Source organism: Vigna umbellata, chromosome 3, assembly GCF_029865625.1.
Source record: "Vigna umbellata cultivar VRB3 chromosome 3, Vumbellata_1.0, whole genome shotgun sequence".
Classification (NCBI taxonomy): Eukaryota; Viridiplantae; Streptophyta; class Magnoliopsida; order Fabales; family Fabaceae; genus Vigna; species Vigna umbellata.
Genome location: NC_142167.1, coordinates 32763171 through 32776520, shown reverse-complemented (window position 1 = coordinate 32776520; position 13350 = coordinate 32763171). Strand labels below are relative to the sequence as shown.

Below are 13350 nucleotides of genomic sequence, written 5' to 3'. Positions count from 1 at the left end.
TAGGGACCTTAAATTAAAATATAGTTTGAAAGAAGATTGTTTATTAGTGAAATGAAGTGTATTTAATAGGAGAGTGAAGGCGTTGTTTTATATCATGAGCTCCTAAGATCACGAGCCACGAGAGATGGAGAAGTGGAATATATTACAAGGGTTTGGTTAGCGAAAGAAAGACAAAGAAGACAATTGGCAGAATAGTGGTGTTGGCTTTGAGCTCTCAGCAATAATTGAAACTTTAAAAGTGTTAGTTTAATTCAACTTAGACATCAAAGATAGATAAATCTGGTGGACTCCATGTTTCCTCTCTTTCTCTCTTGTTTTCTTTCGGCTAACTTTGCTATGTGCATAACACGCTACAATCTAAGCCATAACCTTCCCTTCCCATCTCCATCATTACATTATGGATTACCTTTTCTGTCTGTTTCTTGTTTCAAGAACACGGGCAAGCATAACCTTTATCAATGTCTATAATATCTCAGCTCATTTGACATGATTTCTTGTTGCTAGTTTTTTGGAGGAAGACCCACTGTTCAATGCAATAAAGTTGGTGTCTGCTTTGGAGGTCTTGCAAATTAGGAGGAGTTAAGCATCTGAAACAAGTATGTACTCAATCATATTTTATTGAAGTTTTCAAAGTCCTGTTTTTGGTGCCTGAATGTGCATTTATTGTAAACTTTGTTGGGTATGTGCTGATTTTAGCATTGTAAATAACCTTATTGGAATATTTTGAATTGTGGACTTGTATTTGATTTAAATTCTGATTTGTATGGTAAAAAACTACATAACAGACCTATAATCCGTGCCTTTGGTTCATGTTTATGGTCCAAACTTGATCTCACTCTCTCCCTTTATGTCCAACATCCAACCACATTTAAAGTAAGTCTTAATGTTTCACCAAGAAACACAAAATACTAAAGTAGGCTACCAAACTACACATACACTGTTCTAAAAAGTTTAGAACAGTTAAACCTACCTAGTACAAAAATGACACTACCAAAAGTACCTAAAACTGAAAACATGAGTACCTAGAACCTAAAACTAGTTAGCAGAATAGGATAAAAGTCATAATATGGACAAGGTTAAGAACCTTGTCCTTCCTAGCCAGTTAGTCTTTGGTTGTTTCTTACATTAGTGTGAAGGACCATTTGAACAGTGCACAGTAGTTTGTAATGACCAAATACACTTGCATAATTGGTTAAAAAACAGAAAGGTACACAACTTCTCAAAATGACTATTGTAGTTGCTATTTATGCAGCAAAAAGTGCTAAAACAGCACTATAAATGACCAAAACAGCAGAATCAAAGATAGCTAGATCAATAAACATGTAGGAAAAATCCTAAACAACAAGATCTAGCTTGAACATCTGAGCTAGGAGAATTAAAATGGGCTAAAACACCAAAGAAAAACAATGGCAAACAGCAATAAAAATGAACTCTGCACCTTACAAAGTGGCTGGAAAAATTAACAGCAGTGGCTAAAATGAGCAACAGTGATTGTGAGGTTCAAATGATTTGTCAAACAAGTTTATATCATCAAATTGGATGTGTGCAAACACTTAAACAGCCAAGGAATACACTACAACAGAATTTCACTACTGCACTTCCAAATATAGGCAAAAATGATGGTTTAAAAGGTGATTTTGCATATAGGTTCAAAATGCACCAAATGAACACTGCACACTAATTTCAAATGGTAAAATAACAGATAAGTGCAGATTTTTATTATTTGTATATAACAGATAAGCTTTTCAAGGGTCTTGTTTCTGTAATTTGTATATAATGTGGCTGGATTTTCAATGTGGCTTCATTTTCAATGCTGTAACAAGTTTAATACAACAATTACAACCTTTATAAACTGCCAAATAGCACAACATCCCTGCTGCACGAAAATAGACACCCACTACAACTTTTTCTTCTTCAAAAGAACTTCATAAAGTGCACTAGAATTGTTTGAATTTGCAAACTGCATAAAGACATCCATGGTTAAATTGTTGTATATATCCATGCTTTTATAGATATTTGATTGTCTAAATTATGTTGATGTGTATATGGTATGTTCATTTACCTTGTATTTCATTTCTTAGCCTATAACTTCATTAAGTGGAGTAGTCATTTAAGTACCTATGGTACTACACACATTCTCAAATCAATGAGAAGGGTAAAAATACACTAAACACTTAGAAACTAGAAATTATTAGGAAGTACTCTAGAGAAGAGAACTTTTGTTTTAATAAGTTGTCTCCTCCAACTTTAATACAGAGCCCCCCTTAGTATGTCTAAGGCATTTCAATACCGAGGACTTCTCTTTGCATGCCCTTATTGAATGCCTATGACCATAGTGTTGAAATTGCCTTCCATGTTCGACTTGAGTAGCAATAGGTTTATTACTTATGTGACATGGAGTGTTGCTGTTTTGGCTAAGTTTTTATTTGTTTGGCTTGTCACAGAACATGGCCCATTTTCCCAACCATCGTGCATGGATGTACGACCGTTGTTATAGTGGAAGGAGAGGTTTGAAGGAATCATTTGTCATTGGAGTTGAAGAGTTCGTGGAGACGGCTCGACGATATCAATATTATGCCCTTGATGGAGGGATTCGATGTCCATGCATGAAGTGCGAATGTACAAGCATTCTGAAAGATGAAGTCGTCAAAGTTCACCTTTACCAAAAAGGGTTCATGCCTAATTATACGGTCTGGACATTTCATGGTGAAGAAATTCCTTCGACCTCCACTGCAGCTGAAAAACGGCTTGCATCAGGTTCGAATACTGTTGTACATACATGTGAGATAGATCAATTTGCCTACATGCAAGAGATGGTCGACCATGCTCTTCGTCACCATGCTGCAGAAGCAGACGATAGTCATGATGAAGAGCCTCCAAATGAAACGACGCAGAGGTTTTACAATTTACTGACAGAGGCAAATCTACCTGTATTTGAAGGTTCATCTGAGTCAAAATTGTCAGTGTGCATTAGACTCATGGCTGGCAAATCTAATTGGAACGTTCCCATTCAAGCAGTGGACTTCTATACAAAACTGATGTTAGATTTGACACCACCAAACAATTTGATGCCGAAGAATTATTACCAAGCCAAAAAATGTGTTTCAAAGTTGGGATTGGATGTGAAGAAGATTGATTGTTGTGTTAATGGATGTATGTTATTCTATGACAATGACAGTGGCAAAAATGATGCAATGTTGGTGGAATGCAAGTTCTGTGGCTCACCTCGATATCAGACAATGCATGCTGGACGGAGGCAAAAAAAACCAATTCCATTAAAGTCCATGTTCTACTTACCTATAATTCCAAGATTACAAAGATTGTTTACTTCAATGCAAACAGCAGAACACATGACATGGCATGATGGTAACAAAACTCCGGGACTTTTGCGTCATCCTTCTGATGGTGAAGCTTGGAAGCACTTCAATCGTAAACATCCATCCTTTGGTAGTGAACCGCGTAACGTCAGACTTGGTTTATGCTCTGATGGGTTTACCCCGTACATTCAGGCGTCTGCATCACCGTATTCATGTTGGCCCGTGATAGTTACCCCATACAATCTACCACCTGAGATGTGCATGACAAAGCCTTACATGTTTTTATCGTGTATAATACCAGGTCCATCTAATCCCAAATCATTGATTGATGTTTACTTGGAGCCTTTGATTGATGATTTGAAGAAGTTATGGAATGGTGTTTGGACGTATGACGTTTCAAGGAGGCAAAATTTCCTTATGAGGGCAGCCTTGATGTGGACTATTAATGACTTCCCAGCGTACGGCATGTTATCTGGTTGGAGCACACATGGTCGATTAGCTTGTCCACATTGCATGGAACATACAAAGTCATTCCAATTGAGTCATGGCCGGAAAAGTAGTTGGTTTGACTGCCATCGACGGTTCTTGCCCATTGATCACCCCTTTAGAAGAAACAAAAAGGCATTTCGAAAAGGACAACTTGAAACGGATATGCCCCCGCCAAAGTTGACTGGATCACACGTGTGGAGAAGAGTGAAAGACTATCCAAAAGTGACTGAATCTGGTCAGAATAGGCTAGAAGGGTTTGGGGAATGGCATAATTGGACTAAAAGAAGCATATTCTGGGAACTTCCCTATTGGAAGGACAACTTGCTAAGACACAACATCGATGTCATGCACACAGAAAAAAATTTCTTTGACAATGTCTTCAACACAGTCATGGATGTTAAAGGTAAGACAAAAGATAATGAGAAAGCAAGAAAAGATTTACCTTTGTATTGTGGACGAAAAGACTTAGAGTTGAAGGCACAAGGTAACGGCCGATTATTTAAACCAAAAGCAAATTACACCATGTCAAAAGACGAGACAAGAATAGTGTGTGCATGGATCAAGGAGCTTAGAATGCCAGATGGATATGCTTCTAACTTGTCCAGATGTGCCAATGTTCAGAACGGTACTATTCAAGGGTTGAAGAGTCATGATTGTCATGTATTCATGGAGACTTTCATCCCTCTTGCGTTCAGTTGTTTGCCAACACACGTGTTACATCCACTGATAGAAATCAGTAACTTCTTTAAAGATTTGTGTTGCACGACACTAAAGGAAGATTCCCTTAAAAAGATGGATGAAAATATCCCGATTATTCTCTGCAAATTGGAAAGAATATTCCCTCCTGCATTCTTTGATTCAATGGAGCACATTGCAATACATCTTGCATATGAAGCTTGGCTTGGGGGACCCGTGCAGTACAGGTGGATGTATCCCTTTGAAAGGTTTATGGGAGAATCCAAACGCTCAGTTAAAAATAAAGCTAGAGTGGAAGGCTCAATTTGTGCAGCTTACTTGCACAGAGAGACAACTTATTTTTGTTCACATTATTTCAAGAACTTCATGTTGTCCCCCACTCATGTCAGAAATGAAATGCAATGGCAAGTTGAACGACGTGAAGGTGCATTATCAGTTTTTCGACAAACAGGCCGTCACGCAGGGAAAGAATTCACTCACTGGTTAACTGATGCTGAATTCAACTCTGCTCATGTCCATGTCTTGATCAATTGCAGTGAAGTAAAGCCGTACCTTGAGTATGTCATCATCCATCTCTAATCTATCAAACGGTTTAATTGTTATACACTAATTAATTTCATTTGTACCAGCTCATTTGTTGTGGCTGAGCAAGTCGCAGAAGGAAACACTTCTGCTAGAATACACTCAGAGTTTCCGCATTGGTTTAGAAATCAGGTCCGTAGTTTTTCCTCCGTTTAGAGCAAGGTAAATTTGACCATTGCTTTTATAATTTTGTTACTACCTTTGTAGGTTTTTAATCAGGCATTAACTCCCACGGTTCAAGAGTTAAGACATCTCTCCAATTGGCCAATGAGATGTGTCAAAGAATGGCACACTTACTTCATCAATGGTTACAAATTCCATACACATGAATGGTCTAAAGGAAAGAAAACATCAAATTGTGGCGTGTATGTCAAGGGCCTAACAGAGGGGTCTTATGATGATTTCTACGGCATCATTCATAAAATATATGAGTTAGAGTACAACAGCACTACTTCTCCAAACAGAGTGGTACTCTTCTATTGTGAATGGTTTGATCCTTCTAGAGCTGGTACTAGAGTCGATCCACGCTTTAATATTGTCGAACTGAACCAGAGATTAAGATATGGGCCTTTTGATCCTTTCATTCTACCATCTAATGTGAGACAGGTTTATTATGTGTCATATCCACCATTTCGCAATATTGACAAGCGTGGTTGGGCCGTAGCAATACAAACGAAGCCTAGAGGTCGCATAGACTCAAATGAAGTTGAGGAAGATGTAGCCTACCAACTTGACCAAATGTCACAACCACAAGAAATTATCGAAGTTGAACGTATAACCGCATTGGTCGACCCTGATGGTGATGGAGATGAATTAGAAGCAACAGTACAAGGTGATGAAGAACAAGAGGAAGAAGAAGAAGAAGAAGAAGAAGAACAAGAAGAAGCAAATGAAGAAGAAGAAGAAGAAGATGATGATGATGATGATGACGATGAAGAAGAAGAACAAGAAGAAGAAGACGATGATGAAGATGAAGATGAAGATGATGATCATGATGACGATGATTGAATGTTGAACATCTATTGTAGCAAATTGGACTATCATTCCATTACCATTATCTAAAATACCATCTTTAAGTTGTATGCAATTACTTGTACATTGACTTTGAAAACAATTCATCCTTCTTTATTTATTTATATTTATTCGCTTTGTTTGTAACCATTTCAATGCAGTAATGACAGGACAAGGTTCAGAGCGTCCTGATAAAGGAAAAGGGGTAGCAAGGCCTACAAAGAGGCAACGGCAGACACCAAAGTATGTACTTAGGGTGCCTGCTAGACTACCTACCCCTGCTCCGGGTAGTTCATCATCTGTGGGGCCTCCTCCTACCCCTATTATACAGACTCCTACACCAGCAGTAGACCCCACTCCTCCTCCTCCTGCAGTACACCCTTCTACTACCACTGCAGTAGACCCTTCTCCTCCTCCTGCAGCACACCCTTCTACAACCCCTGCCACAGACCCTCTTCCTCCTCCTATTATTGCCACCCCCACTCCTCCCCCTATTGTTATTACACCCACTCCTCTCTCTGACCCTACTTCTATACCTTCCTCATCTTCTGTACCTCCTTCTGAGACCGTCACACCACTTGGTGATCCAGATTCAAGTGGTGATGGTGAAGATCTTGACCCGCCCCTCCATGATCGACCATGGATTGAGCCCTATGGTAAAGGGTAAGTTTATAATCTGTTGATATCATTTGATGTTTAAACCATATTGTAATTGAAATGAGTTTTGTTATGCAGGTTTATTCCATCTAGGGTTGCTTCCCAGGCCATCACACGTTCAATAAAGCAACAGTTTTTAACTCCATGGCCTACTTGGGGAGCAATACCCAAGGACGACAGGAAGCCATTCTGGCAGCGCTTTCAGGTGAGCAATCTATTACACTAATGTTGGGAATATTTTAGTATGTTCTGTAATCAATGTTTGTTCTCTTTAATGTTACAGATGAAGGTGCAGTGGAAACCTGAACATGAAACTCAGATACACAGAAATTTCCACATGAAAGCATCTCATCGGCTGTCAGAGATGTTTAGGGATGCCCGGAATGCAGCACAGCGCCCTAACTGGCTGGGTGAGCACATTTGGAACTCTTTACTGGCCCATTGGAATACAGTAGAGTTCCGCAATAAGTGTGCCAAAGCCCAGCGGAACAGAGCGTCTGAAAGGGGTGGCACCCTGCATACTGGTGGGTCGATCACCATTCATGAGCATGCCATTCGTATGGTATAATCTCATTACATAACTTTTTCTTTCATACACAAGTTATGTATATTGTATTTCATATGTACGCTTGTAATTCTTAATTATGTTACAGGCACAGGCTCTAGGACGGGCGGTCCATGTTGATGAGGTCTTTGCACAGACTCATGTTCGGAAGGGAACTAATGAATTTGTTGATGAAAGATCTCGGAAGACTCATGTAAGCAAATAACACTATTACTAATTTTTTATTTCTGTTATACTGTCGTTCTCTGACATTGCTTTTAATGTTTCAACAGGAAGACTTTTCTACGAGACTTTCACAGGTTAGATCTGAACATGAGTCAGCTCCTACACCGGATGATGCCAGTAATGCAGATGATGACATCCGTAGGACGCAGTGCTGGATCGACACCGTTGGTGGGAAGAAAAAGGGACGAGTGTATGGTGCGGGACAGCTTGCTGCAAACTATACAGCATCCAGAGGAGGTACTCTGAAGCACCAGCCTTCTTCTTCCACCAGTACTCCTGACGAGGTTCTTCAACTCAGGCAGGAACTCCATCAACGTGACCAGGAGCTCACTGATCTCAGAGCAGAGTTTTCAAATTTTAAGGCCCTGGTCATGACTGTCTTGCCTCAAACCTCACAGGACGTACAAAATATCCCTCCCACCCAATCACGACCGTCCTCATCACCTGCTGCCACTCAGCAGCCCACTTCAGTCCAACCCTCATCAGTCCAACCCTCATCAGTCCAACCCACACCAGTCCAGCCATCAATAGAGGAGCAGGATGATGAAAATCATTCTGATGATAGTTATGTACATTATTAGGTTTCATTTTCTCATTACTTGTTAGACAAACTTTTGGATATTAGAACATTTTGAGTTGATATCATTTCAATGTTAGATGTACTTACAGACTTTGGATGTTACAACATCCTTGTGTTACATTGTTTTATGTTTGAACTATAAATACATTATTTTTACATTAATGGATGTCCTGTGGATTATTTGATGTGCCTTGGATATTGATCATTGATTGGATCTTTGAGATGCACATTATGCATGTTTGTATGTGTTTGAAAATTGTTATGCAGGTCTGTTTGTAAATTAAATTTGTTATACAGGTCTGGGTTGCAGAGGGAAAACCATTTCTCTAAAACCTGCTCTGCATTTTACCGAAGGCTTTTGCCCTTCGGTAAATGCCCTCGTCTGGCCATTACCGAAGGCTTCCGCCCTTCGGTAAATACCCTCGAATGCTCATTACCGAGGGCTTCTGCCCTTCGGAAATTACCGAAGGCTTTCGCCCTTCGGTAATTACCGAAGGCTTTCGCCCTTCGGTAATTACCCAGGGCTTTCGCCCTTCGGTAATTACCGAAGGCTTCTGACCCTCGGTAATTACCGAAGGTCAGAAGCCCTCGGTAATGGTTAGCGACAAGGGATTTACCGAAGGATTTTTGGCCGTCGATAGGCCTTCGGTAAACGTCCATTATCGACGGCTTTTGGCATTTTCCGAGGGTTTCTGGCCTTCGGTAATGCCCTACTTTTTTGTAGTGCTATCTTTGGTGTTATTGAGATAAGAGATGTCGTTTCTATTTCTAGTCTATCTATTTCTATAAATGGAAAATTATGCAAAATTTAAAATTGAAAAATCGTTATATAATAATCCAAAAATTGCAATAGAAAAGAAAAAGAGAGGTTTGAGATGATTTTTCAATCTTTTATACTGGAGAATCTAGTATTCTTATGCATGAAGATAATTAATTCGATAGTTGTGGTCGGACTCTATTTTGGATTTATGACCACATTTTCCATAGGGCCCTCTTATCTCTTCCTTCTTCGAGCTAGACTTGTGGAAGAAGGAACCGAGAAGAAAATAGCAGCAACAACTGGGTTTATTACGGGACAGCTCATAATGTTCATGTCTATCTATTATGCGCCTTTGCATTTAGCATTGGGTAGACCCCATACAATAACTGTCATAGCTATACCCTATCTTTTATTTCAGTTCTTCGGCAATAGTAAAAAAAACTTTTTGAATTATGGATACAAGAATCCAAATTCAATACGTAATTTTAGTATTCAAAGAAGATTCTTTCAGAATCTTCTTTTTCAATTTTTACACTTTTTTTGTAAAATTAATAAAATGGCTAGAAATTGATTTTTGTGGTAACTTCTTTTAGTGTATATTTGATATTAAAGTCTTTACATTTGATATTATGGTAATAAATTTTGAGATACATAAATTTGGTAGAGATAATATTCAAACACTCATAACTTTTACTACAAAATTCAACTATGCACTATACATGAAAGTTGATCAAAAAGAGGTGAAATATGTTGATCAATCTCCAACATCTTAAAAAAATTCCATTTAGTAAAATTTTATTCATTTATTGTTTTGTGATTTTTAATCATTTTTGTACGCTTATTTAGTTTACATAGCTATACTAGTTATAAAATTCTGAAAATTTGTAGGGTCTTTTCTTATGCCAAATAGAGATATATCAAACCTTTATATATATATATATATATATATATATATATATATATATATATATATATATATATATATATATATATATATATATATATATATATATAATATATATATATTCTATATTTCATGTTAAAAAAAATATTTTGTCATTTGGATCTAGAGTAAAATAATGATTTGTTAAACTTCACTGTGCATTCTATTCATAAGGCTTCTTTCAAGTATCCTTTCTAATAATGTAAACATTTCATTAACTTTATACATTCAATCCAAGTCACCTTAATTATCACAAAATTTTAGAAAGATATATAATATAAATAATTAAACTTAGGTACCATTGTTTTAAATATTTGTTGAAGAAAAATTATTAAAAACTATTTATTAAATTTTGACCAATCTGCCCATTTCGTCATGCTTATGACGCAATGTGACATTTCATAATGACAAGTTCAAAAATTTGATTTAACTTGATTCTATTCATTCGGATAGGCGGATCGATACGTAGAACCCAGCCCATTTTATTACCTGTAATCATATTATATTTGGATGTTTTCAATTTAAATTTATTTTATTTAAAAGATAAGTTAATGTAATTAGTTTTATTTTTAAATTCAAAATAACAATGACATTGTAAGAATCGAGAATTTTAAAGATTTTGGAGTGGACAAGTGTGTGGGAATAATAGAACCGAATGATTATATTAAAATAATATTACTATATAAAGGAAAATTTCAAATGTTCGTCCCATTTTCTGATACAACCATTTCTCTCCATATCTTCTCTTTTCTTTTCTCATCCTTCTCTCTAAAAATCTCTCATCTTACTTCATCTGATTTTCAATCAAACCGAGCTTAAGTAATCTTGGAGTCAAAAACATCATTTTCCACCGATCAAAGTCTTGTTTAGAGCTGTGAGCTATAGGTATTCTTGGGATATTTTGGAAGTGTGAACAAATTTCTGAAAGGGTAGAAGATTCTCGTTCGGTTAAGAGGTAAGGGAAGCTAGTTAATTTAATTGTGATTTTCTATGTATGAAATTATTGTTTGGATGGTTGCATGTGTGTAACTTGAATGTTTGATTGAATTGTGTTGAATCTGTGAATGCTGGAACCTGTGAACTGGTTGGAGTTTCTCTACATAAGTGTCCGGTTTGTTCTAAACTTAAGAAAATGGGTATGTGAATATGATAGTTTGGGGTTGGGAGTGAAATCTAGTATGAGACTTTTTGGGATGATGTTAGAACGATTTTAGGTACCTTTGGATAGGCTTAAAATGGTATATGAATCATGTTTAGAGGATTAGAAGTTGGGAAGTGGTAGAAATTGGTGAAGATAATTGTTTATCTTCTGTAGAATTATGCAGATCGTCGAATGTCATTCATTGACCTTTCGGCTTTCTTCTTGTGTTCGGTCTTAACTGAGTTCCACTTCTGTAGAGCTTTTCAGTTAATGATCGATCGGTCTTGTACTAGTATTCTGTTTTAGTAGCGATCGGTCATAGTGGGTGTGTGGTCTCTTAGTAGCAATCATTATTAGTGGGTTGTGTGGTTCCTTAGTAGTGATCGGTCATAGTGGGTGTGTGGTCTCTTAGTAGTGATCGTTATTAGTGGGTTGTGTGGTCTCTTAGTAGCGATCGGTCATAGTGGGTGTATGGTCTCTTAATAGCTATTGTTACTGGTGGATTGTGTGGTCTCTTAGTAGTGTTTGTTCTTATACTAGTGCTCGATCTCGTACTTGTATTCGGCCTAAATAAATTCGTTTGAAATCACAACATAAATAAATACTTCAAAGGAGTAAATTATTACAACTTGAAAGTTTAACTATTCAAATCCAACAAGAAAATAAAGAATTTAATATCATCCTTAATCGTTTACAATAAATAAAACTTTAATAGAACTCTCATTATATATCTCCTCTCTCTTGTCAATTACATAATTTCAACAGCATCTGCATTCCTATTTGAGCTTCCATATAACACACGATCATCGCCACAAGCACAAACCAAACAAACAAAATAGAAAAATGTATGAGTGAGCTAAACATCCATTAAAACAACATTACATGAAAATAATAAGTAAACACTGATATATATAATCAAGCCCCATTAATATTCCCTAAGTGATCTAACCATTTCAAAACTATATCTTTATTGGGCGGTTGAACACTCTTACTATCTCAGTAAAGACCTATTTCCCCTATTCCTCAAGGTATTATGAGTAAGAACTAGTGTTGTCAAAACGGGTCACTCGCCCCAACCTGACCCAACCCACCATGGGTTGACCACTTAGTGAGCCAACCCAACTCGACTCACTTAGTGACCACCAAGTATTATACTTCACTTCAAGTAGGATATAGGGGTAAACAACTTTCCTCTCTTCACTGTCTCACACAGGCAAGAGAGTACAAAACTCGAACCCAGGCAAGAGAGTACAGAACTCGAACCCACTCTTATTGCCTCTCACAGTCTAAAGAGTGTTCCTTTCCACTGTCTCTCACAGACAAAAAAGAGACCATAACCTTAGATGTATTACCATCAACGATCCTAGACCATTTTCTACTCTTGAATCACTCAAGAGTAACACTCAAGGTTTCACACCACTCTTAGTTGGATTTTAATAACTTGGACTATTTCCTATCTATCCTCAACTCATTCTCATTGTAAAGGAGTATACCTATTGATACTTAAAGAAGATATGGTTAGGCAAACTAAAACAGTATACCATAATCAAAGCAACTAAATCAGTATACCATTATCCAACACATACACTACAATGACCATACAAAATAGTACCACAATTTATGAATATAAGTTCATTCCAACAAGTTATACAATACAATCCATGAGTCATCAAACTGCATTTTTGAAAGAGATTTTCTGAAAAGAAATAAGTTGGCATTTTTGAAAGAGATTTTCTGAAAAGAAATAAGTTGAAAGCTTGTTGAATAGACTTCCAAGAAAAAAATATATGTCTCAATGAACAACTTAAATACCTTATCTTTTCTTAAAGTGTTCTTCAATAATGAATCTTATTTTGAAAATCATCAAGTAAGTAGTATTAGACATTCTTATTTATGATTTTTTTATTTTTATCTTCTTTTACTTTAATTTATTTGTTAAACATTCTAGAAAAAAAACAAAAAAAAATAGAACCGGTCCAAATTGAGCTACCGAGTCCAACAAAAGTCAACTCTGCTTTCCTTTTCTTTCTTTTTTTCACGCCATCTTCCTTTTTGGTGCAAATATTTGACTCAGGTGGAAGGGTGAAACCCTTGCTTTGATTTTCATGAAGAAAGTCTCTGAAGTCCAGGAGAAGGTTGGGCTAACCTAACCCTGATGGTTTTTGGTTTGAAAATAAGAGAGGGTTTGGGCTAACCTAACCCATTACTTTTTGGGTGTTACTCCCTCCACCACCACATTTTCTCCCTCCACCTCCCCAATTCTATTACATATTTTTTGAATTACAAAACTAACCTTTTATAATTACACAAATAACCTTTTTATTTTTTAATCCTAATTTTTTACTTTAACCCTAAAATCTATCTTTCTATCCCTTCTCACCCAC

The 13350-nt window shown here is 36.9% G+C and overlaps 2 protein-coding genes across 2 annotated transcripts; both read left to right on the top strand.

Annotated features, from left to right (window-relative positions):
• Window positions 1-2447: 2447 nt before the first annotated feature.
• Window positions 2448-8307, top strand: LOC148202265 (uncharacterized). The gene is made up of 6 exons (XM_088110792.1): window positions 2448-2757; window positions 6257-6758; window positions 6831-6957; window positions 7036-7314; window positions 7406-7510; window positions 7590-8307. The coding sequence occupies exons 1-6, from the start codon at window positions 2448-2450 to the stop codon at window positions 8121-8123; spliced, it is 1857 nt and encodes a 618-aa protein (XP_087966918.1). The 3' UTR covers window positions 8124-8307.
• Window positions 8308-8854: 547 nt separating this feature from the next.
• Window positions 8855-9453, top strand: LOC148202264 (Ycf1 protein). Its single transcript, XM_088109575.1, has one exon. It carries the CDS (start codon window positions 8998-9000, stop codon window positions 9451-9453), a length of 456 nt encoding a protein of 151 aa, XP_087965701.1. The 5' UTR covers window positions 8855-8997.
• The last annotated feature ends 3897 nt before the right edge of the window (window positions 9454-13350 follow it).